Genomic DNA, 23,832 nt, shown 5'->3' on the forward strand with positions numbered 1-23,832 from the left:
AATTTATTTACGGTGCACTTGAAGGCTTGGCCAATTCTTCGAGCACTATTCAATTACGTTGGACCCCCACAATAACTCAAATTTTTCACATGGAAAATATTTAATATTTTATTACACAATTTCCAAATTGAAATTAATTGTGTCTCCAATTAAATGAGGTTTCTACAAAACGTGACAACAAGAATATTAAGACGATCCTACTATGTGATTTTCTGAGGTCTACATATCACTGCCCCGATCCGAAAAAAATATTAATTGGATTCTTCATAAAATGGAATGGTGCCTGCACAGACAGATAGCTAAACACAAAGACATAAAAAAAAAAGCGAAGCAACACACGTACTACACCGGCACTTCCACTGGCCGCACGCGGCAACGCCGCGACCATTTCTAGTCAGTGTCCTAATCTCGGTGAAGCTGGCACTATAAAACCGAGGGTTATATATGCTGGCACCATGGGCTGCATGTCGCTGGAGAGCTCTTCAATGGTCTTAAACTAGATTAAGACTCTAAAGGGGTTTTTTTGAGTCTTGGTTATAGTTTAGCTCATCATCTCATTAGCACTTCTGTTGGATGAGCTAGTGCTAAAATTTATCACTTTTATCTATTAGCATTTGGATGCAAACAGAACCTAGGCTTCTAAGCCAAAGCGCGTGAATGTTTCGTTTTTTATTAGATCCATGTAACAAACAGGTCTAAGGCTCTCCGCACTCGTCACTCTGTAAACTCACTCTCTAAAAAAAATATTCCTACCTGGTCATCGAAATTCTCCTCTCTATATTCAGTTTCTCCGCGTTCATTCACTCTTTAAATTTCTACTCTATACAAACTACCACGAGTGGGGCCCACGTGTCATAATTATTTTCTCTTTTTTTACCCCCCGCCCTCCCTCCCCACTCTCTCTCTCCCCACCGCGCCCCCCCCTCTCTCCCTCCCTCCCTTCCTCGGCCATGGGCGGGACGGGGCAGAGCGGGCGGCCGGCCATGGGCGCGTCCCTCCTCCCTCCCTCCACCACGCGGCCTCGAGCTCTCCGGCGCTCCCCTAAGGTGGCCGGCGGCGGCCTCCCTCCTGCCTTACCACCGGCGGCCCCCGATGGCGCCGCGTCCCCGGCGGCAAGATCTCCGACCGGCCTTCTTCCATCCTCGGCCTCCCCTGCAGTGGCGGAGCCTCGTAGAGGCGAAACTGGGCTCTGGCCCCCCTTGCCTCGGCGTCCCCGAGGCGCCGTCGCATGCTGTAGTCGCCGCCCCCCGAGCAGGACGGACGCCGGGTGCAGCTTCCCCCGCGGCGCGGCCAAGACGTCGGCGATCCGCTGCTCGCTCTTGGTCAGAGGCTTCGGCGCCGCTGGGGACTTCATCCCGTCGAGCAGCTGCGACAGCAGCCACCTGTCCTCCTTCCATGCCATGTCCATCCGCGCCACGAGCTCCTTGGACACCAGGTATAGCTTGCCGTACGCGCTCTGGAACACCCGGGCTCCACCATGTCTCTGTCGTACTTCCTGGCGAGCAGCGCCCGTCTCCGGGCGATCTCGACGGCGTTGGAGCCTAGTAGAGGCGAAATCGCCCCCCTACAATTAGCTTCACCCTCCGCCACTGTCCCCTTCCTCTCCTCACCTCGCCGGGGGTGTGCGGAGGTGCAAGACGTGGCGGCGAGGCGGGACGGGAGAGCTCGGACGGGGCGGGAGCCAAGCCGGCGCGTGGCGGACATGGCGGGGATCGAGGCGGCTGCGCCGGGGAGCCGGGGCGCGGCGGGGTGGTGCGAGGCGGAGCGGCAGCACGGCGCCCTGTGGAGATCGTGGCCTCGGCGGCCGGTGCCCCGTGGGCCGCACGAGGCCATGGTGGAGGCGCGGCACGGCGGGACCATGGACTGGAGTGTCCATGCCTTCTCCCTCGCCGGCGGCTCGAGCTCGAGCTTCGAGCTCCGAGATCCGCTCCTTCCTGAGCGAGCTCCTTCCTTCGGCGTCTGCGGCGGCCAAGGTGGAGCAGAGCCGCGGCTTCCCGACGGCGGCGGCAGCAACGGCGGTTGGGGATGGGGCGCGGGAAGGACGAAAGGGCCCGCGCATGGCTGTGTATCGTGTCGTCCGTACCGCGCTGCATATGGTGTGTCAGAGGCCGCTCTGGATAATAGCGCAGTCCTTTACAGCACCCGCTACAGCAAAATTCTATGTATATCGTACTGGAAGTTTGGGTTGCGGACGGCTTACAGAGCCCGCTGCGGAGAGCCTAATCGACGGAACACGGGTTGCCTCTTAGCAGATAGAAGTGTTTGCAGTACACGAACTAGATTGCCAAACAAGAAAGAGACTAAAAACTACAATGGTATGGTATAAAACATCCTATAACAGCTTTGCGTGCCTAAATAATAGTACATATAGAAATGTGTAATGTCGTAACTTAGAAATCGGACAATCGTCGATAGTGAGAACTTGATGAAGGAAACAATGAATATCTCTAATGTCGCAACTTACATATATGCTCTAGGTATCTCTATCCAAAATTCGGCATGAAGTAGCGTTGGAAATATGGAAGGTCGCAACTTAGAAATTGGGTAAGTGTGTAGAGTAATGGCTCAACTTTATAAGGGAACAATAAGAAGCTGTAATGTCAAAGTGATATTGAGAATCAATACGTAATGGTACAGCCATTCAGAAATCTTTTTTTAGAATTCAGGATCCAATTCGTGTGGTTCTACGCTTTTCACGTTTCATCTTTTCCGCTATACTATATTTTAGTCGTTCACAATTATAAAGAAATTTTAAAGTAAAAGGTCCCGTATTTATACAGACAACTTACACCGCTCTGCTTAAACCAGACGGCTCAGCGAAACTCTGCTCCCCTCTTTAATAAGGAGAGAGTGGTCGGCGATAACAAACGAAATTATGAAATAGTACATCTTTTGAATAAAGAAATCCTGACAAACTATCGTGGCATCAATAACGCACACGAAATTGTGCAAGCTCGGTTGATAGACCTTCCCTTATCGAGCCCGTTGTGTGGTCCACGCTTCATAAAGGACAGTGGACAGCTCCAAGGCATGGGCCCCGCGAGAGAGCTCGGCCACGCCCTTTCCTTCTCCTGATTTGATTTCTTCAGCATGCACGTGAAGCGGACGAAGCCCTGCGCTTTGGTTGGTTGGTTCGCCGGGTGTGGGCCCTTCCTGTCAGAGGAGCCGCGGAGAGGTAAGGGAAGCGGGTAAGGAGTGGCGGGCGGTGACGAAGAATTAAGGGGGGTTTTGGCACGTCACGGTAGGACCCATGGGTGACGCAGGCCCACCCTCTGCGGGATCGCCACGTCGTCAATGCCGTGAGGTTGGGCAGCGGGCAACTGGGCACCGTATGCTTGTCTCCGCTGTCTGCGCTTTTGCATTAACCACCTCGCAGACAGCACCTGCTTTCCCGTTACCACCTCTCGTAAATGCTAGCTCCACCGGGTATTATTTTTCTATTGATATCCATACATTTTCACTTTCGAAGCAGCGATCAAATCTTTTAAACAAGGAGAGAAAAACTCAGAACTCGTTTTGCACAGGTGGCAACACTAATACGATTCGAGAGATTGTTGGTAATGTTAGCCTTTAAATTTGCTATGAGACGTATATTAAAGGAAAATAAAGTTTGAAATGAATACAGACATTCTTTTTTTGGGAAATGAACGTGAACATTTAACTCTAGAAAACAGGCTGTCTAGCAAGAGCTGAATTGTATAATGTGGTGAACTTTTTGTTTCTTTTGACTCTTTTTTTGCATTTGGAAAGACCTAATTCTTTTCTTTTTATTTTATGAAAATAATACAGATAATAGACATACACTCATATCCTACTCATACCACACACACCCATTTTGTGAACACACGTGCGTGCCTACATTCTACTTCTATGCGCACCTTCAAAATACTAGATCGATATCGAAGAAGTATATCATAGGCGCTTCGCTGTAGGTGGGTATCTCGCCTTTATGTTGGACACTCGTTGTTTTCTTGAGACGCTTAAACTAACCGTTGTTTTTGGTGGACGTAGCCAGTACTGATTTCTTCCCAGTCTCGCCTTTCTCTCCAGATCACGTGCCTGGCCCCCCGTCTCTCCCCAAAACGGGGAGCACCTTCTCCTTACCGAGCCCAGGCCTCCAGCCATTACTCCTCCACGACGGCAGCGCCCAGCCGCCCACCTCCACCGCCCAGCTAAAAATCCACCGTCCATCAGCACCCGTTTGTCCTTACATGGCCGGGGCTAGACGTCGTAGCAGCCCGCTCTCCCGCTCGCGCATTCCGAACTCCCGCTTCCAACCCCTCCCCAGATCGCCGCTTCTCCACTAGAGCCGAGCCGATCGATGGATCACGAGCAGCGGCGCCGCCAGCGCAGTCCCAGGGGCAATGCTCCCGGGAGCGGGAGCGGGAGCGGCGGCGCGTCGTCGGGGAAGCACAAGGGTGGAGGCGGCAAGGCCGGGGGCAAGAAGCAGATCAAGGTGGTGTACATCTCCAACCCCATGCGCGTCAAGACCAGCGCCGCGGGCTTCCGCGCCCTCGTGCAGGAGCTCACCGGCCGCGACGCCGACCCCTCCAAGTACAGCCCCGACGAGCTCGGCGGCGCGGGCGCCGCCGACGCCACCGCGGCCGCCGACCTCGACTGCGGCCCCGCGCATGGGCTCATGCTCAGCCCCGGGGGCGCGGCCGCGTCGTGCGACTCCGTCGTCGCCAGCCCCAGCCCTGCCGCGGCGGACTACCATCCCGCCGCCGCCGCCGCCGCCGCGCCGTACGGCGGGGACTACGACGACGAGGAGGAAGAGGATGGGTTCAGGTCGCAGCCACTTCTGGAGAACAACTACGCAGTGTTCTCGCCGCCGACGCTGCTCTACGACCACCCCCCGCACAGCAAGGTGTGATACCCCGATCAATCGATCCCCCCTCGCCGCTGCGTGACGCGTGCCCCCCTTTCTTTTCATGACATGAGCATCGCTTTGTATTGCATGTGCCGCGTGTTCGTGAACTGCTAGCTAAGCTCCAATTAATCCGCCTCCCAATTCCCAATCCACTGCATACCATATGCCCAGGAGAAACCAACACGAGGGTGTGTGTATGGTACTGTGCCGTAATTTGTCTGCGCCTTTTCTTCCAGCTAGCACTCCATATAGTTTTGTTAAGAACAACTTGATGGGTCTGGGCGCTGTCAATCCACTGTTTTGCAACTTGTGATATGCGATGTGTTCTATACTTCTGTCATCACTGTCGATCGAGTGCCGAGTGTGATTCTCTGTTCCTATCCAGCTGGATTTCTTTTGTTTCGGAAAATGTTCTCTGATTTTATGGTGGGGATTGCATTGCAAGGAGAGGCGCCTTTTTAATGTAGTGCTCACTTTGGCATGGTCAGCTGGCAAGTGCCGGACCAGATTATCAATACTACGCACCACCACTTGGATATGTAAGTGAGTAGACTAGATGGTGTAGAACTGGCTTTGCTCTTTACACGTTGGTTCAGCAGTAATGCGCTACCCTATAGTCACTCCAGTGTGTAAAAGAATCAGAATTTTCACTAGTGATCAGCAGGCCAAGAGGAGCCAGCAGCAAGCTGAAACTGCTGTAAAGATCAGCCTCTTCTTTTTCCTCACTTGCACTGATTTGGAATCTGAATTCTGTTACGAATAAAGGATATTACCACATTATTATTATATCGTTTGCCTTCCATTTGTGATGGCCTACAAATGATTGGGGCCTGAGCTGCTACAAGATAGCATTGGTGATGTAGTTATCATCATCAGTATGGGTCAGGCCCAAAGATGATATAGAATTCAGCCCAATACACGTTGTGAAAGACTAGGTGATTTCATTGTAGGAACAGTAGTTACAGATGAACAAACGCGCGCGCGCACCTCGGTTGCCTCCATTTATTCTTGGATGATCACGAGCACTACAAGGAAATTTAGGTGCTTTTATTCTATAGTTTTGGTCGATCTTTAACATCCTGACAACTTGTGATCCTGACACCACAACATCCATTTCAAGTTAGCTCAAGTTTATTAGTCTGTCAATGCACTTTTTTCTGTTTGGTTAAATTCTTTTCTGTGCTTCCGCTACTATTTGATTGAACATGGGGTTGGGATTGCTACTCTTTTTTCTCTGATTATTGCACTTCCATGTGTTTGACGTTGCTTCATGCAATTGCCTTATGCTTTTTTAGTTCTTTCCATCTCTGTTGATTTGTACTATACTTTTGTTTTTGTTGTTTCAACTTGATTGATACTGGATCCGGATTTTTGTGATTCTTCACTTTCATTTGTTTGACATTATAATGGTTGGTGCACCTAGTTTTAGTACATTACTTGATGGGAATGTTTCATAGTGGTGGATACTTTAAAGATCACAATGGTCCGAGTAATTGGCATTATCTAGGACATGGGCCTCTGCTAGCACATACACTGTTAGGTACACCACGGTGATGAAACAGTGATATACAGTACCCAGATATTATACTGTATAGCTGGCCAGGTGACTTCAACCAGTATGCCCAAACTAACTAAGATTACTGTTCTGGGGTCCTCAATGACGATACTGCTCCTTAGCTTTTCCACTTCATGAGCAATTGCTACCAAGTTGAAAACTGCTCTCTCTCAAATGCATGCTGGCTCTGTTTTCTTTTCAAATGGTCTGTGAAAGGTAGTATAACAAAAGGAACCACAATACTTCATAATGCACGTACTACCCATATGGTTGGACTATAAAATTAAACCAAATTGTAATTACTAAATACGATTCTGAAATCACTGTTCAAAAAATTGTTGGCTGCTTTATCAGTAAGCTAAGTAGCTGATGCTGATTTGTGTAGCTTTCTAACCCACTTTGTCATTTAGTCCCGCATGTGATAAATAATTGCAAAGATTCATGTTGATTTAATGCTCAAACTGAAATCCATTGTTTTACCAAATTCAAATTACTACAGGTAGCTTTACTTAATGGAGACGGATTCATTTCTTCTTAGAAAAAGGAGAAAATAGATCCTAAGGAAGTCCATGTTAGCTACTTGTTTTTTTAAGGAACTAGCTAGCTAACTTTGTGGTCTAAAATACATGACTTATTTGGATAAAACAGAAACTCTTCTTTGAGTTGATCTGTTACCCACACATTGTCTGTTTATTTGTTCATTCAGATACTTTATTCATTGCCATAGGCTTTCAGTCGTCTAATATGATATCACGTGATGTAAATCGATTAAAATGACTTCACTGGTAGCAATGGTATTGGAATTAGGGTAATTTTTTTTGCTTATTTTAATCCATTCAAACTGTGGATAAATCATGAAAAGTTCACTAAACAGAAGAAGCAATGGGATTCACAATTAACTCATGTGCATTGGCTCTAACATAGGGCTTGGGGAGAATAGCGGATCGGATGAACCTAGAGTCTTAGACATCATCGATGATGAGAAATCATCGATGATGAGAAATGCTCATCAGTTACGAGTAACTTACTAAATATAACCATATTGATTGTGTTATCAGTCCGCAGAAACAGCAAAGCTTCATCTCTCTACATCATGTCACTTCACATCTCACATGTGGCAAACATTTTTCATCGACAAAATTCCTTATTTGACACCTAAAAAACTATCGATTCCTTTTCTTGGTCGTCAAAAAATTTCTGCTCCCTATTTAACACCGAGTTCAACTTTGGTTCCTTATATGGCACCTATGTTACACGGATACTGGTACGGGTATCGGATACGATACGTATCGGATATGCGGATACGCACTTTCCCAAAAAAACACCGATACGGGGATACGGCTAGGATGTTAATAATTATATATAAATATCACATAGATATTCAGTAAGTGAGATTTTACTATTGAGTAACTTTCCCTATACTCAGACGCGCAATACTTGCATGTCCATACAACATTACCTTCAGAACTAGCCTTCTCTAAAACCACGTGATTCCACAAGGAGTTCTTCAGTTGCTGCTCATCTAGTTCTATTGCCGCACGTTCATCATTTTGTGCCATCTCTTACTACCAAATAGCAAAAGAAAGGAGAAGAGGGAGTACTAGTAGTCTCAAATCTGAACTTGGGTGGCTAATTGGGCTGACTACTACTTTGGGCTGTATCCCACCTGGCCCAAACGTACCGGATATGCGTATCCAAGCCAATACGTATCTATTTTTTTAGGATACGACTGGAAATGTATCCGGGGCGTATTCATATCCGAAACATATCGGATACGGATACGCCACCCCCTAGGAGTATCCGTGTAACAGAGTATGACACTGTTGGATTTTTCATCCATGCACCGTTAAATGACCTGTGAAAAGATGATTTTTCCCCTATGGGTCCACCACATTTTGACCTCATTTTAACCCTTTACTAAGGATTTAGATAATAAAAAACTTATAATTGGATTAAACCCTATAGAGATGAAAATTTCATGAGAGAGGATAATCAATAAATAGCTGTGCTAGTGCACTTGTATCACGGGGGTTGGTCATCCGTGTGTAGGCATCCTACAAGCGATGGATGCCACATGCAGATAAGTTATAGCCATTTAACACTCAATTCCTCAATAAATCGATCTTCTTATGTTTCCTGTGCAATTGATTGCTCCTTTAGATCGTAATCTTATGCAAATTGACAAAATTAATTAAAGGCTTTGGGATCTACTAGGGCAGCTAGCTAGCTATCTTCCTCTCTGAACTTATGTGTTTTTTGCACCCTGGATTGCACGTATGCATTGTGGATTGTTACTGCGGAGGGGCTCTTGGCAAATTTACTGCAGTTAGGGGGAGGGGGCAAGGCCCCTGCTAGCCCCCTGCTTCCGCTGTTGGTTCCCCCTAGCTCCACTATTTCGATGGATAATTGTTAGGGTTAAAGATCCACTTGGGGCATAAGGCACACTTGCTCTTACACACTTTTCTTTCTTGGAAGAAGTCCATTTTGACCATCCGACTATCACCTTAGTTTGATTTTGGCCATCGAACCGCAACACTAGGAATATTTGGTCACCCAACTCTTAAAACCTTAGATTTCTTCCTTTCTTGCGGATACTCGGGTCTGACATTTGCGGATGTGGACATCATATGGCGGTAGGGCCCATTTGTTGGCCCTTCTCTCCCTCCCTCCCTCTCTCTCCCCCCTCCCCCTCCCCCCTCTCTCCCTCCCCCTCCCTCCCTCCCTCCCTCCCTCTCTCTCTCTGCCGACCGCCGCCCTCCCCCTGCGCGCCTCTGCTCTACTGGGTGAGCTGGATCTCCATCGCGGGCCAGCGTTGTCGGGCAAGCAAGTTATAGATCCACCATAGGGCAGCGCCGGCTGGGTGAGATGGAGCTCCGCTGCTGGCTAGCTCTGCCGGGTGGGCGAGCTCAAGCTCCACCACGGGCCTGCACCACCGGACGGGCAAGCTCGAACTCCGCTTTTTGCGGTTCGATGGCCAATCAAATTGAGGCGATAGTTGTATGGCCAAAAATGGACTTCTTCCTTGGCTGTCATTCAACCACCAAAATAACACTAATACCTATGCTAGGGCTATTAACTCTTCAGACGTCATGTTTGATATTAAGAACTACATTGTCATAGTTTCTCACATAGAGTTGCCACATTAGTGCACTTCTTTGCTAGCTTAAGTACAATGTCTTGGCCATAACCTCCTATAGCTGAGGCCAACTTGATTTCCCTGATTGTAAGTGGTCATCTTCGTAATCTATACTCCTTTCAGTTAGTCCTTGAGGCCTTTTTGCACCCTTTGACCTTTGTAATCTCTACTACTCCCATCTCAGTCCTTGCAGCTTTTTCGCATTCTTTGTTCAACAATTTATAAACCTACAACTTGGATCAATATGTGCCTGTCAGCATTACAGGAACGGGTATCCCTAGGCCTAGACAAAATTGTGGCCGTGGGCCTCGATTACATCGGCATGGCCCGTCAAGGCGACTAATGGGCCGGGAGCTGGGACCCTGGTCACATGGCCTCCCTTGGGAAGGCCCAATGCCTAGATGACACGTCACCACCGGACAAGAGGATTCCCTTCGTCAAAAAGGAACCACCCGGTGAAAGGAGTTTTTACCGCGCCATGGAGCCGCTGCAACACAGGTCTTTACCGCGCCGTACTGCCACCACGACGTGGAGCCCAAGGGCGGCACAGCTTTCCCGTAAAAACAGTATGATTACGGAGTCATGCCTACTGACGGCGCAAAAGCCGGGTCGGGGGGAGGGGGACGCACCCCCAAGCCATGCGGTGGATGGTGGGATAGGACCCACCTCTGCCATCGCGAGTCAGTCCCGAGATGCTCCAAGCTGCAGGCCCGGGATGTGGCTAGAACGGAACCCTGGGGAGCTGCAAGCCCCGGGGGGACACAGGGACTATCCCGGGATCCCTCGGGGGCTCCCCGGAAGATGTCAGGATGGACTTGCCAGACTGGCCCCCTGGCTTGGTGGTAGGCGCCACTTGCAGGATGGCGCCCACTCCACCATGACCGCGTTCACGCCATCAGCGGAAGGTAGATCTCAAGCGAGGATGAAACTATAAGTAGGATAGTAGTACAACATGTAAAGAGAGACTCTTTTTGGCTAGATCAACTCCCACTAAGACCCAGATCGCTTAGGGACGAGATCACCCTCTCAACTAAACCAAACACATATATACATGACGCAGGGTGTTATGCCCTCGGGCGGCTCGAAGCTGTTTAAACCACTGTCCACCGAACCTTGCAACGAATGGAATCTATCTGCGCGTGTTACACCCCAGTCGAATCTCTAAACGGCCGGGTTTTATTATAGTCTCCTTTTTGTATGCTGTTGTGTCCAAAAGTTATCAGTAGAGTATAGTTGCTGATGAATATTACAATTTACTGATATGGCTCGTTAAAATAAACCTAAAGTGGCAGGCCTCCATTACTACAAAATGGTTTTTAAGGGCGGGTAAAAACATATTTGCAGGGGCGGGTGATACCCGCCCCTATTTCTTGCTACTAAAAATGCTTTTTTCAGTGGCGGTTTATGCGCTCGCCCTGGAAATCCTATTTCTAGAGGCGGGTGAGGGCATAACCTGCCTCTAGAAATGAATTTTTCAGGGGCGAGTAACACCGCAGTGACCCGTCCACAGATCAAACAAAAAATGGCTGCCTTGCGCACAGTCCCACACCGCGTGCGTGCTGCTGCCGCAGCCCTGTGCCCCCATGGGTGATGGGTCCCGCGCCGCCACTCTGCACCGAGACGTTGCCGCCTCCGCGCTGTCGCTTGTGCAGCCACTGCTCTCGCAGCCCTGCACCACTGTGCACGCTGCTTCGGCGCCCGCCGCTGCCGCATGCCACTCCCGTAGCCCCATGTCGCCGTGCGTGCAGCCCCATGCTGCCGCAGCTCCACGCCGGGTCGTAGATGCTCCCGAGCCGCTACTCCCACGGCCCCGTACCGCGCGTCGCTGCTGCGGCAAGGGATGGGATGGGAAGGGAGGCGGTGCCACATCAAGGGAAGGGAGGTGGTAGTGTTGTATGGAAGGTAGGCCGGGGAGGAGAGGTGGCGTGTGGGAGAGGAAGAGATGGGGAGAAGACCGAAGAGATAAGTAAGAGATAGAGGAGTTGTGCATACGCTGCTGCTGTCTTTGCAGAGATAAGGAAGAGATAGAGATGCCTGTGCATGTGCTCCGCCACTCCCACCACTATTTTTGACTTTTTTTTCAGGGGTGAGTGATGGCGTCACCCGCCCCTGAAAATAGTATATGTAGGGGTGGGTGACGCTGGTGATGGTGTCATACTCCCCTCCTCTAAAAATGCATTTTTAAGGATGGGTCAACTGCTATGTTAACCTCGCTTCTTTTGTAATAACGGGTCACATTTTGACCTGCCTCCAAAAAAAATGAAACGTTGCTACAAATCATTTTTTAGTAGTGGTCACATCATGTATATAACATGGTAGCGTAATGTGTTGTCACTGCATGTACTACTGTAGTATTCTGGTTTTAATTGTTTGTGTGTATATGTTTGAAAGGAATTCTCCTGAGCAGGTTTTGGAGGGGGCATGTATTGGCAATTGGTGCTCTCTAGCTAGTAGGTAGCTTGGATATGCTGTTTTTGTTTATCAAATGGCAACATCCAAACTCACACAGAAACTGGTGGTCGGGCATGTCCACTGAAAATATCTGAAATAATACTGCTGAACAGCAACGTGTTTTTATTTGGGTATTGGTGAAAAACAATAGAAGCCTTAATCGAACATTCTCTGCAAAACCGGCATTACTTAAAGGTAGGTATTGCTCATTATGATCAGTATGTTTGCTCAATTACAAAATTCTATATAGCTCATTAAATGCTGAAACAAGTAGTGATCTTTGGCATGCTCATCTTTGAGGCCTTTTTTTCCCAGATACAAGCACTTTCATTGAATCATACATCTTGCTATTCGCAATTTTATTGGCACATATTATACAGCAATTGAAGCGCTCTGATTTTCAACTTGATGATTATTAACCATTACCCATCTCTTGTTTTTACAGTTCCCATTCTGATCTGTTAGCCGCAGAAGCAGTTCTGACGCGAGGCGCGTCTTGAACTTTTACTACACAAATACTGGGATGAATCCGTAGGTGATGATGGTCCGCATGCAACTGCTCTTCAGGATCTTCATTCGCAAAAGGATGTGAATATATGAGGGGGTCTGGTATGAAATTGGTCGTGTTATTTGTTGCCGGTCGTAGCGGGAGTGTGTAGGGCTGCGTAGGAATGTCTCTGGTGCTTGTCCCCGCGGTGTCATTTGGTTGATAAGCTGTTGGCTCGGCTCCTCTGAGCTTTTAGTAATCAACCAGATTTGTGTATGTGGATTCTCATTTACTGACGAAAAGATACAAAGGTCGCCGACATGGGAACACCCTCAGATGAAGGGAGCTAACAATTACTGTTGCTTTATCTTCTCAGCGCCTCAGCGGTGCTGATGATCGTACTCTACTTGCTTTTTCATGCATGTGCGAGTCCATAGGTTCAGAATCTGATCGATGTTGGGCCGATGAAGATACTGACAATAACCTGTTTTTGTGTGTGTGTGTTTTGGACCTGATACCGTAACCACCGACTATTTTCTCTCTTTTGGGGGAGTGCCACAGAGATGTTAAGAATGAACGGTTGAGCTGCGTCGACAAACAACTAACGGTTGCTGTGAAGGTACCACGCGGAAGAAGAGACATCGCATGCTGAGCTAAGAGCTTGCCCGGCAGGCAGGTACGGTTGCTCGGCTCCTCCGGTCCCCGTCCTCGGCCGGTCTCTCTCGACGCCGCGCCCGCGCCAGCCGTGGTACGCGCATGAACAGCGAGGCCACGCACCTCGCGACGATGGGGGTGGGGGGTGGCCGAGCTGGCGTTGTCCCACGCGCGTTCGGCCCGGCCGCTCCCATCAGTCGCCCCTCCCTCCCCGCGTACCGCCGCGGTACACGGAACGTTTCACGGCGTGGGCTGCGGTCTCTTCGAGCCGGTGGGCCGGCGGATGACAGAAACAAGTGAAGATGACATGGGCTGGAAACGGGTCCGGCTGTTTATGGGCTGGACGCCTAGAGTCCATCGCGTCCCCACGGCCCACGGATTAAGCTATCTTGAGATTTTTTTTGCTGAAAAGGAAGAAAAAAACGAAAAAAAGGGGACGCAATCATGCGTTGGTGTTTTGGGATCTTTCGTTAGTGTGTCTTTTCAAGGTCCTCGTGTTAGGTCGAATAATCTAGATTTTCCCAGGTGCGCAGCACCTCCGAGCCGAGGACAGGAACGGGGCACAACACAAAACCAGGTTACGCGAAAACACCGAATTAACAATAACATCAAAAAAATAAAATCCGGAAAGCAGCAGAGGAGCTTTTCAAAAAAAAAAGAAGAAAGCAGCAGAGGCCTTCGAACTTTTCGATATTCCGCGCGAGCTAAAAACCTCTGACCGACGGCGACGAGAAAACAGCAGAAGTGGGCTCTGAATCTGATGCCTGACGCGCCTCTGCGTGCAGTGCAAAGTGGGCGCAAAAGCGGAGGGACAAGGCCCGCGAAACCAGAAGCAGGGTGCAGGCGGAAGTGGACATGGACGTCGACGCCTCACTGCCGGTGCGCCTAGTTGCTGCGGAATCTTCTCCTTTGTTTATGTCTCCTCCCTGCTGCGCTGCTCTTCCCTCGGTTCCCCGTGCCTTTTCCGGTTCTTGTAATGCAAACCATTTCATAAAGATAAATCTAAGATTAGAGGCGAGTGTCTCTTTCACTTAACGCAAACGGGTGGCGCTCTAGCCTCTTCCTAGTGCTAGTGCATCTTTCAACCTCGAGAGAGGGCAGTAATGGAAAACGACCGAGGGGCAGACTCGGGTCAACTGGCGCGTCTCCTGTCGCCCTCCACTCGATTCCAGCAGGCGTGGGTGGCCCAAGTACCCAACCCACCACCATGTGGGCCTCTGCTCCACCCCACTCCACTTTTACTACACACAACAGCCTCGCCGACCCGCCCGCCCCACACGCGAGACGCGGAGCTGATACAAAAGTGGACTCGGCTGGTTCGACTTCTACCAGCCAGGCAGCCACCCCCCACACCACCAGCGCCGGGCCGGGCAGGCAGGCAGGCAGAGAGAAAAGCAACCAGACGAGACGTCTCGCGTCCCGTCCTCGCTGCGGCTCCCCCCATCCTTCCGCTGCGAGTGCCTGCTGCGGCGCTCCGTCGTCCGCGTCCAGATCCGGCCACCAATCGATCCGGCCTCCGGCATGGCTGCGGCGGCGAGGGCGGCGGGAGCCCTGGCGCTGGCGCTCGTGCTCGCGCTGGCCGGGGCCAACTCCGAGGGGGACGCGCTCTCGGCGCTGCGCCGCAGCCTCAGGGACCCCGGCGGCGTGCTCCAGAGCTGGGACCCCACGCTCGTCAACCCCTGCACCTGGTTCCACGTCACCTGCGACCGCGAGAACCGCGTCACGCGCCTGTGAGCCACCTCCTCCTCCTCCGAGGCTATTCCTCGTTCACGCTCTTCCCCCCTGAGTTGGGGGCTGTGGCTGTGGCCTGTGGGTGGCGAGTTTGATGCCTGACCTCGTGCGCTTGTAGGAGAGCTACCAGTGACGTCTTAGCTGTGTTGATTGATTGATTCCCAGGTCCCAATTTTAGTAAGTCGTTGATTGGGAAAACTGCTGCACATGCGACCTGTTAATTCGTGGATTTCTAACTGTGCCTTTGACTCTCTGAGCTAGAAGCTTGTTTTGATGAGAAAACCAGTGCTCAATTGATGAGTTCCTGAAGTAATGAAGTTAGTGTGTGGCGGCAAAAGGAGTGACATCTAGCGAGGTAGACTGCAAAAGGACGTAGGCAATCAAGTAGGAGTTGAACTTGAAGCTTAGTTTGCAAACTGATCTGTGAAATTAGTGGAGCTAAGTTAGGGTGTTAGTCTAGATTATCCTAAAGTGATAATAAAAGGTTAGTATTCCGTGCCTCGTGAAGCTTTGTGAATTAATTAGGGGATTGCCAAGGTTGTGTGGCCAATAAGGAAGGTGGTTGGACCTTTTAGATGGAGGAGGCTGGTAAGGCCCAAAAGTTGCAAATATATTAGCTACTGTGTTGAATGTTTGCTACCATTTCAGTTCACCATAAAATTTTCCTTGCTTTCATTCTCTCTTTGGGTATTTCAGTTGGATTGATATGTCCACCTGTCTGCTAGTTATGTGATAACATAGCTCTGCTAGTTATGTGATAACATAGCTCAAAGGAAAACTCTGTAAATAACACACTAGTCAGGATTTCATATTTTGTTGAAGTATTTATGAAAATCTAAGACATATACAATCTGTAGAAAACCTTTGGATGCTGTGCTTGCATTGTATGTCTTTCAAATTTCATAGTAGTACCTTTTTTATTGTTGCTTTTATACCTCTTTGAACAGAGATCTTGGAAATTTGAACTTATCTGGTCATCTGGTGCCTGAACTTGGGAAATTGGAGCATCTGCAGTATCTGTAAGTTCGTCTGTCCCAAAGGGTTTATATATTGCTAGTTGTTCTCAATAGGAAGTTGGGAACTCACGTTCATTATGTTGTTCACCTGCTTTGGGCATATAATTTTGTCCCTAAATACTATTATGCCCATTGAAATGGCTCATGAATCAACTTACTTGCAAGCACCAATACTTGTAGTTTTGACCGTGACTGGTATACAAGGCATGTTCTCATAAAATCATGTGTTCTCTGCAAATGGGCAGTACCTACTATATAATAGATGCTTTCATAAATGCAACTTATAAGAGCTTTGTTAGAGTTAATAAGGCCCTTTCGTATAGGCCCTTTTTATGTTCTATAAGCCCTGTAGTCAGTTTTGAATTTGGCAGTCTGGACTTTTTTTTTTAATAATCGAATACTAGTATTATAGTACTACAACCTACATTGTTAAGGTTAATGGAGTTCCGAATCCTATTCTTTTTTTTCCAGCATTTTTATCAAGCTGGTAGATGTGAACTTTTAAGAAAAAAAAAAAAAAGGGCGTACCCAGTGCCGTAGGCTTCCCGCACTGTGCGGGGTCTGGGGAAGGGTTGTTTTTAAGCCCCAAGCCTTACCCACACAAATGTGCAGAGGCTGGGGCTCGAACCCGAGACCTTCCGGTTACAGACGGTAGGCTCTACCGCTGCACCACACAGATGTGAACTTTTAAGAGACAAAGGAAATTGATTGTGGGGACATGGCTTTACTCCTAGTGAGAATTGTACCTTTATGTCTAAACTTTAGAGTAAAAGAAGATATGTCATGCCTTAAGCTATGTTATATAATAGTATGCTTATCATACTTGGTTGATCAGGTATTCAGGTAGATACAACAACAACAACAACAACATAGCCTTTTTTCCCAAGCAAGTTGGGGTAGGCTAGAGATGAAACCCGAAAGAAATAAGTTCAAGGTTCAGGCACATTGATAGCTAGTCTCCAAGCGCTCCTATCCAAAGCTATTTCTTTAGAGATATTCCAATCCTTAAGGTCTCTCTTAACCGATTCATCCCACGTCAGTTTAGGTCTACCTCTACCCCTCTTTACATTATCGACCCGCTCAAGAATCTCATTACGCACCGGCGCCTCAGAAGACCTTCGTTGGACATGTCCAAACCATCTCAGCCGATGCTGAGTAAGTTTCTCCTCAATTGGTGCCACCCCGACCCTATCCCGAATAACTTCGTTCCGGACTCATTCCCTCCTTGTGTGCTCGCAAAACCACCGCAACATCCGCATCTCTGCTACACTCAGTTGCTGGACATGTCGCCTTTTTGTAGGCCAACATTCAGCACCGTATAACATCGCCGGACGAATTGCTGTCCTATAGAATTTGCCTTTTAGCTTTTGTGGCACCCTCTTGTCACAAAGAATGCCAGAAGCTTGCCGACATTTCAAATCAGGTATTCAGGTAGATAGGATACCATTTTCCATAACTCCCTAGTATACTAGGACCATCCTAAAACATGTACATGATTTATGCTTTTAATGCCTAATTTTCAATTTTGAAAGGTAGGCAGGATCTATTTTCTATAACCTACAAATTTGGCATCGCCTAAGAAGAGTGACAAGTGTGACCCAAAACCAATTTGGGTTCATGCCTGGAAGGTCAACCATGGAGGCGATTTTCTTAATACGACAATTGATGGAGAGATATAGGGAGCAGAAGAAGGACTTGCACATGGTCTTCATTGACCTTGAGAAGTCATATGACAAAGTACCGAGACATGTCATGTGGTGGGCTTTGGAGAAGCACAAAGTCCCAACTAAGTACATTACCCTCATTAAGGATATGTACAAGGATGCGACGATGTTTGTCCGGACATGTGATGGCAACACCACTGACTTTCCTATTAACATAGGCCTACACCAGGGGTCAGCATTGAGCCCTTATTTATTTGCTTTAGTGATGGATGAGGTCACAAGGGATATACAAGGTGAGATCCCTTGGTGTATGCTCTTTGCTGATGATGTGGTGCTAGTTGACGAGAGTAGGGCAGGGGTTAATAGGAAGTTAGAGCTGTGGAGACGCACGTTAGAGTCGAAAGGGTTCAGACTTAGTAGGACCAAGACCGAGTACATGATGTGCGATTTCAGCGCGGCTAGGCATGAGGGGGGAGACGTTAGTCTAGATGGGCAAGTGGTGGTCCAGAAGGATACTTTTCGGTATTTAGGATCGGTGCTACAAAAGGATGGCGACATTGATGAAGATGTTAGGCATAGAATTTCAGCTGGCTGGTTGAAATGGCGGCAAGCTTCTGGCATCCTTTGTGACAAGAGGGTGCCACAAAAGCTAAAAGGCAAATTCTATAGGACAGCAATTCGTCCGGCGATGTTATACGATGCTGAATGTTGGCCTACAAAAAGGCGACATGTGCAGCAACTGAGTGTAGCAGAGATGCGGATGTTGCGGTGGTTTTGCGGGCACACAAGGAGGGATAGAGTCCGGAACGAAGTTATTCGGGATAGGGTCGGGGTGGCACCAATTGAGGAGAAACTTACTCAACATCGGCTGAGATGGTTTGGACATGTCCAACGAAGGCCTCCTGAGGCGCCGGTGCGTATTGGGGTTCTTGAGCGGGTCGATAATGTAAAGAGGGGTAGAGGTAGACCTAAACTGACGTGGGATGAGTTGGTTAAGAGAGACCTTAAGGATTGGAATATCTCTAAAGAGATAGCTTTGGATATGAGCGCTTGGAGACTAGCTATCAATGTGCCTGAACCTTGAACTTATTTCTTTCGGGTTTCATCTCTAGCCTACCCCAACTTGCTTGGGAAAAAAGGCTATGTTGTTGTTGTTGTTATGATATAAATGCTTCATATGTCTGATGCTTTTCACTTAGTTTGACATGTGCCTGCCAATGTTTCATCTCAATTACCTGTACTAGTATTGATCACTAGCATTGAAACAGGGAACTTTACAAGAATAACATTCAAGGAACAATCCCGTCTGAGCTTGGTAGCTTGAAGAGTCTAATAAGCTTGGACTTGTACAAGAACAACATTTCAGGGACAATACCTCCTGCCCTTGGAAAGCTGAAGTCCCTTGTATTCTTGTAAGTTTATTTTCAAATGCTGTTTACATAATGTAAAAGTAGCTATAATATTATAGCAAATAATCATGGATTTGATTGTAGTTCTGTTGAAGATGAGTATTCCGTTTTTTTTTAAAGAAAATTGTGGTGACTATGGTTGGTCAGGCACTTTGCTGTTCATAATTACAGGTAGTTACACATATGTTGAGCTGTAACTGCAGCTTTGGCCTTTACGGTCATTAATCTATTAAGGTTTGCTATGCTTTCCACATCATCGTGCTAACAAATCAGTGTGCTTTGTAGGCGGCTCAATGGGAATCGTTTGACTGGGCCAATCCCAAGGGAACTGGCTGGAATATCTAGTCTCAAAGTAGTGTAAGTACATTTCAACTTCAAATGTTTAGTGTTCTATCGCTCCATATGAATGATTTGTTCTTTGATTTTTTTTCTTTTCAGTGATGTTTCAAGTAATGATTTGTGCGGAACAATTCCCACCTCCGGACCATTTGAGCACATTCCTCTGAGCAAGTAAGTTCGATTGTCAATTTTCATATCTTGGCATACTTTGTAAAGATAAACTACACCTCAAAACATTTAGGCTCCCTTTGCCAGTATGAGTGCATAAAGTTCATCCATTAGCTACGTTTAGTGTCCACTCTTGTTGTTCAGCACCATTATACGGCATTTCATGTGTATTTGCACTCATTTATATTTTATCCTCAAATAGCTAGTTCAAGGTTCGTTCAATGTTATATTTTTTGTAAACATGCCTTGATTTTTTTAAAAGTGTTGGTGTATATGTGTGGCCCATATGGCCCGTGTGTTAAGGCCCATCTAGTGGCCCATGTACAGCTACTATATTACCCACCCTTCTAGGGTTTGGAGGAATACACTGAATATTCTCCTAACATCAACATCAACATCAACAAAGCCTTTTAATCCCAAGCAAGTTGGGGTAGGCTAGAGTTGAAACCCAACAAAGACCATTATTCATGGTTCTGTCACGAGAATCGCGGCTTTCCAAGCACTCCTATCCAAGGACAAATCTCTAGGTATACTCCAGTCTTTCAAGTCTCTTCTAATTGTTTCTTTCCATGTCAACTTCTGCCGGCCCCTGCCTCTCATATTACCGTCGTGCTTTAGGATACCACTATGCACTGGTGCCTCTGGCGGTCTCCGTTGTACATGTCCAAACCATCTCAGCCGGTGTTGGATAAACTTTTCTTCAATTGGTGCTATCCCTAGTCTATCCCGTATATCATCATTTCGAACTCGATCCATCCTTGTATGCCCACAAATCCAACGCAACATGCGCATTTCTGCAACACTAAAGTGTTGGACGTGCCGCCTTTTTGTAGGCCAACATTCCGCACCATACAACATTGCCGGTCTAATCGTCGTTCTATAAAACTTGCCTTTTAACTTCTAAGATACCTTCTTGTCACAAAGGACGCCAGATGCTTAGCGCCACTTCATCCATCCCGCTTTGATTCTATGACTAACATTCTCATCAATATCTCCATCTCTCTGTAGCATCGATCCCAAATATCGAAAGGTATCCCTCTTGGGCACTACTTGGCCTTCCAAACTAACATCTCCCTCATGAGTGGCGCCGAAGTCACACCTCATATACTCAGTTTTAGTCCTGCTAAGTCTAAAACCTTTGGACTCTAGCGTTTGCCGCCACTGAGCCGAGAGCTCACGGGGGTCCGGATAGGCACGTGGAGGTCCCGGACCCACCTGCGGGGGTCCGGGTCCGCGGCCACAGGTGCTGAGCATTTCCACCTCTGGAACACGTGGTGACACCGGACCCGTCCACGAGCGGGAAGCGGGTCCGGGACCGTTGGTCCGGTGAGATAGAGCCGGACCCCAGAGGTCCGGCTGCTCAGCTCCTTAGGGCGTAGTTACGGATAACTACGCGAGTTTTGACACAGTAGGAGTGGGTACCCCAGCTGCAGGGTACCGACAATGTCCTTCTCTCCTTCCTTTGTATTCATTCGGTGGTACATATCCTCATAAGCCCGACCCTTCGCCTCACTCACAGCTCGCTTTGCGATCTTCTTTGCCACCTTGTACTTCTCTATATTATCTGCACTCTTATCAAGAAACAAACACTTATAACACTCTTTCTTCTCCTTAATAGCCCTTTGGACGTCCTCGTTCCACCACCACGTGTCACCACCACGTGTCTTTAGTTTTGCACCCACCCCCTCTAGTCATTCCAAAAACTTCCGAAGCTACCTTCCGAATGCAGGTCGCCATCTTCTCCCACATGTAGTTTGCGTCGCCTTCTTCATTCCAAGAGCCCTCCACCATAACTCTTCCCTTGAATACCTTGGCCATCTCCTCTTTTAGCTTCCACCACTTCGTTCTTGCGATCTTGGCTTGTTTAGACCTACGGGCACGCATCTGAAAACGAAAGTCGGCCACCAGCAGCTTATGTTGGGAAACTACACACTCTCCGGGTATCACCTTACAATCGAAGCATGCTCGTTTATCCCCTCTTCTTGTGAGGATAAAGTCGATCTGACTAGTGTGTTGGCCACTACTGAAGGTCACTAAGTGGGACTCTCTCTTTTGAAAGAAAGTGTTGGCTAGAATTAGGTCAAAAGCTACAGCAAAGTCTAAGACTTCCTCCCCTTCCGGATTTCTGCTACCAAAACCAAAACCCCCATGTGCCGTCTCGAACCCTGTGTTTGTGGTTCCTACATGACTATTAAGATATCCTCCTATAAAAAAGCTTCTCCCTAATAGGTACAGCTCTAACCATGTCATCTAAGTCATCCCAGAACTCTCTTAGCACTCTCGTCGTGTCCTACTTGGGGGGCATAAGCACTAATAACGTTCAGGACTAAGTCACCAACAACGAGCTTGACTAAGATGATCCTATCTCCTCGCCTACAAAAAGAAAATAGACTTCCTGTACTTTATCTATTACTTTTAGATGACTGATTCGAAATGATATGCCTAGAATCTTATCATATCAATCTGAAAGGACATATTGGTCCCCAAAAAGATTAGTCTATATCTTGTCTACTTGGATGCCCTAGTGTCCTGCACTCGTTTGGTTGATTAGTACATGTTCCAAGCACTTGTTTTCTGTCCCTAGCGTGTGCAGGACATCCTTATTTTTTTTAGTATCCATTTTCTTTGGTTGGAAGTCCTGACGGATAGAATGATTTCGACAAGCTATTGCCCTTTTCTTTCTGGATGCATAAGAACAGTCGAACAGAAGTGCTTCTCTATCCTGGAGAATGTAGTCTCCAGCTTGCATAGTTGCATGTTTTTTTTACAGTGGTGCATGTTTTACTTCTGTTAAGCTTATTTTGTGTAATTTGCAGGAAACTAATCCACGTGTTTTCCAAAATAAACTTGTTTGTGTTATGTTTCCCCTCACAGCTTTGAGAAGAACCCACGCTTGGAAGGGCCAGAACTACAAGGCCTGGCAGTATATGACACCAACTGCTAGAGGGCAACGTGAACAGAAAAAATGGCTAGAGAGAGTAATGGGCGTACAAGATTACTGAAGATCGGGTGATATAGATTATGTTAGGTCTGGTTCAGGTGCCACTCTGTAATCCTTCCTGCATAGCTCTTATTTGCAACTTGCTGTCAGCACGTTGCTGTATGTTTTAGCAGAATGCTTTCTGTCCGTGAAAGTAAACTTGAAACTGCTTATTACGACTGAAATGATATTGTCATTTTCCCTACCACGAGTTTTAGCTTCCATGTGTTACATGAACCAAATTTGTGGGAAGTACAACTCATTGTGAACTAGTCTATACCTGACTGGACTGGACAGAGAAGGATGGCCTTGCTATTGATCAACTAAGATTTTTGCCCAGTGGTTGAAATCGTGGCACAAAAGAAGCTGGTTTTGGACTAGGAGGATATAAGCAAACTGGTTTGGGACTAGGATGATAGAAGTGGTTGAACAAGATCTTCTCAAAAAAAAAAGGTGGTTGAACAAGCGATTTTAACCGAGGGCTAAACATCATCTATTCTCTTTTTTTTGCGAAGAACATCATCTACTCTTATTTGCCTGACTTCACCGTCCAAAGTTTGGAAACGTAGCTGCACTTGCCCTGTGGATGATCGTAGAATAATCTACTACTACTTAAAAAGAAGGAAGTGACAAATGTGTCTGTCTTCGGATGTGTCTGCCGCCTGATATCCGTGTCTTCCGCCTCAAAACCGCGCGCACCCCTCCGAGGAAAAAAACAAATCGCGGCGCGCACCCCCAGGTCGCCGTCCCTGCCCGCTCCGTCCCGGCCGCCGCGCCGTCCATGGCCCTCTCCCGCCCCGACCCGGACGCCGCGCCGTCGACCCCGCCAACGCCAATCCGTCCCTGGACGTTGCGCCGGACGCGTCGCCGGACGACACCGCTCGCTGCACCGTCCGCGCGCCGCTCGACAGTCCGGGGCAGCACGTCTCCCTCCCCTCCGGCGCCCTCACCGTCCCGGACGCCGCGCCGAGGTCCGGCCGCGCTCCCTCTCCGTCCCGGACACCGCGGCGAGGTCCGTCCCGGACGCCGCGCCGTCGTCCGCTCTGCGCCGTCCAGGACGTCCGCGTCGCCGCTCCGTCCCGGCCGACGCCGATCCGCCAATTAAATTGGTGAGTCTGCCTCGCTTCTCCCTGATCCTCTGCAGCCGCCGTGCGCGTCGGAATCCACCGCGGCCACCGTGCACCGGGCAAAGCTGGATGTCTCCGTCGCCGTCCGCCTGCCTCTCCATTGTGTTCTGGTCCGATTGCCCACATAATTTGTTGGTGTGGAGAAATTTGGGATTTTGCCATCATCGGAAGCGGGCTTCGCTCTTTTGCCATCGCGGAAATGGGTTTCGCTGGTTTGCCATTATCAAACCGTGTCGCACCGCTGG

General features: G+C 48.3%; 2 protein-coding genes across 2 annotated transcripts; both read left to right on the plus strand.

Annotated features, from left to right (window-relative positions):
• Positions 1-4,017: 4,017 nt before the first annotated feature.
• Positions 4,018-12,900, plus strand: LOC120708409 (transcription factor SOX-4-like). The gene is made up of 2 exons (XM_039993647.1): positions 4,018-4,867; positions 12,458-12,900. Exons 1-2 carry the CDS (start codon positions 4,322-4,324, stop codon positions 12,467-12,469), a joined length of 558 nt encoding a protein of 185 aa, XP_039849581.1. The 5' UTR covers positions 4,018-4,321; the 3' UTR covers positions 12,470-12,900.
• A 1,537-nt stretch (positions 12,901-14,437) lies between these two features.
• Positions 14,438-22,684, plus strand: LOC120708414 (leucine-rich repeat protein 1). The gene is made up of 6 exons (XM_039993653.1): positions 14,438-14,883; positions 15,832-15,903; positions 18,833-18,976; positions 19,259-19,330; positions 19,412-19,483; positions 22,355-22,684. The coding sequence occupies exons 1-6, from the start codon at positions 14,675-14,677 to the stop codon at positions 22,422-22,424; spliced, it is 639 nt and encodes a 212-aa protein (XP_039849587.1). The 5' UTR covers positions 14,438-14,674; the 3' UTR covers positions 22,425-22,684.
• The last annotated feature ends 1,148 nt before the right edge of the window (positions 22,685-23,832 follow it).

The sequence above is a fragment of the Panicum virgatum genome, chromosome 5K (assembly GCF_016808335.1).
Source record: "Panicum virgatum strain AP13 chromosome 5K, P.virgatum_v5, whole genome shotgun sequence".
NCBI lineage: Eukaryota > Viridiplantae > Streptophyta > Magnoliopsida > Poales > Poaceae > Panicum > Panicum virgatum.

What these genes read in the sequence shown, in the direction of transcription:
- LOC120708409 (XM_039993647.1), top strand. Translation starts at nt 4,322, where the DNA reads ATGGATCACGAGCAGCGGCGCCGCCAGCGCAGTCCCAGGGGCAATGCT.
- LOC120708414 (XM_039993653.1), top strand. Translation starts at nt 14,675, where the DNA reads ATGGCTGCGGCGGCGAGGGCGGCGGGAGCCCTGGCGCTGGCGCTCGTG. An exon ending in TTGGAGCATCTGCAGTATCT is followed by an intron (nt 15,904 to 18,832) that starts GTAAGTTCGTCT and finishes GCATTGAAACAG; the next exon opens with GGAACTTTACAAGAATAACA. An exon ending in ATATCTAGTCTCAAAGTAGT is followed by an intron (nt 19,331 to 19,411) that starts GTAAGTACATTT and finishes TTTTCTTTTCAG; the next exon opens with TGATGTTTCAAGTAATGATT.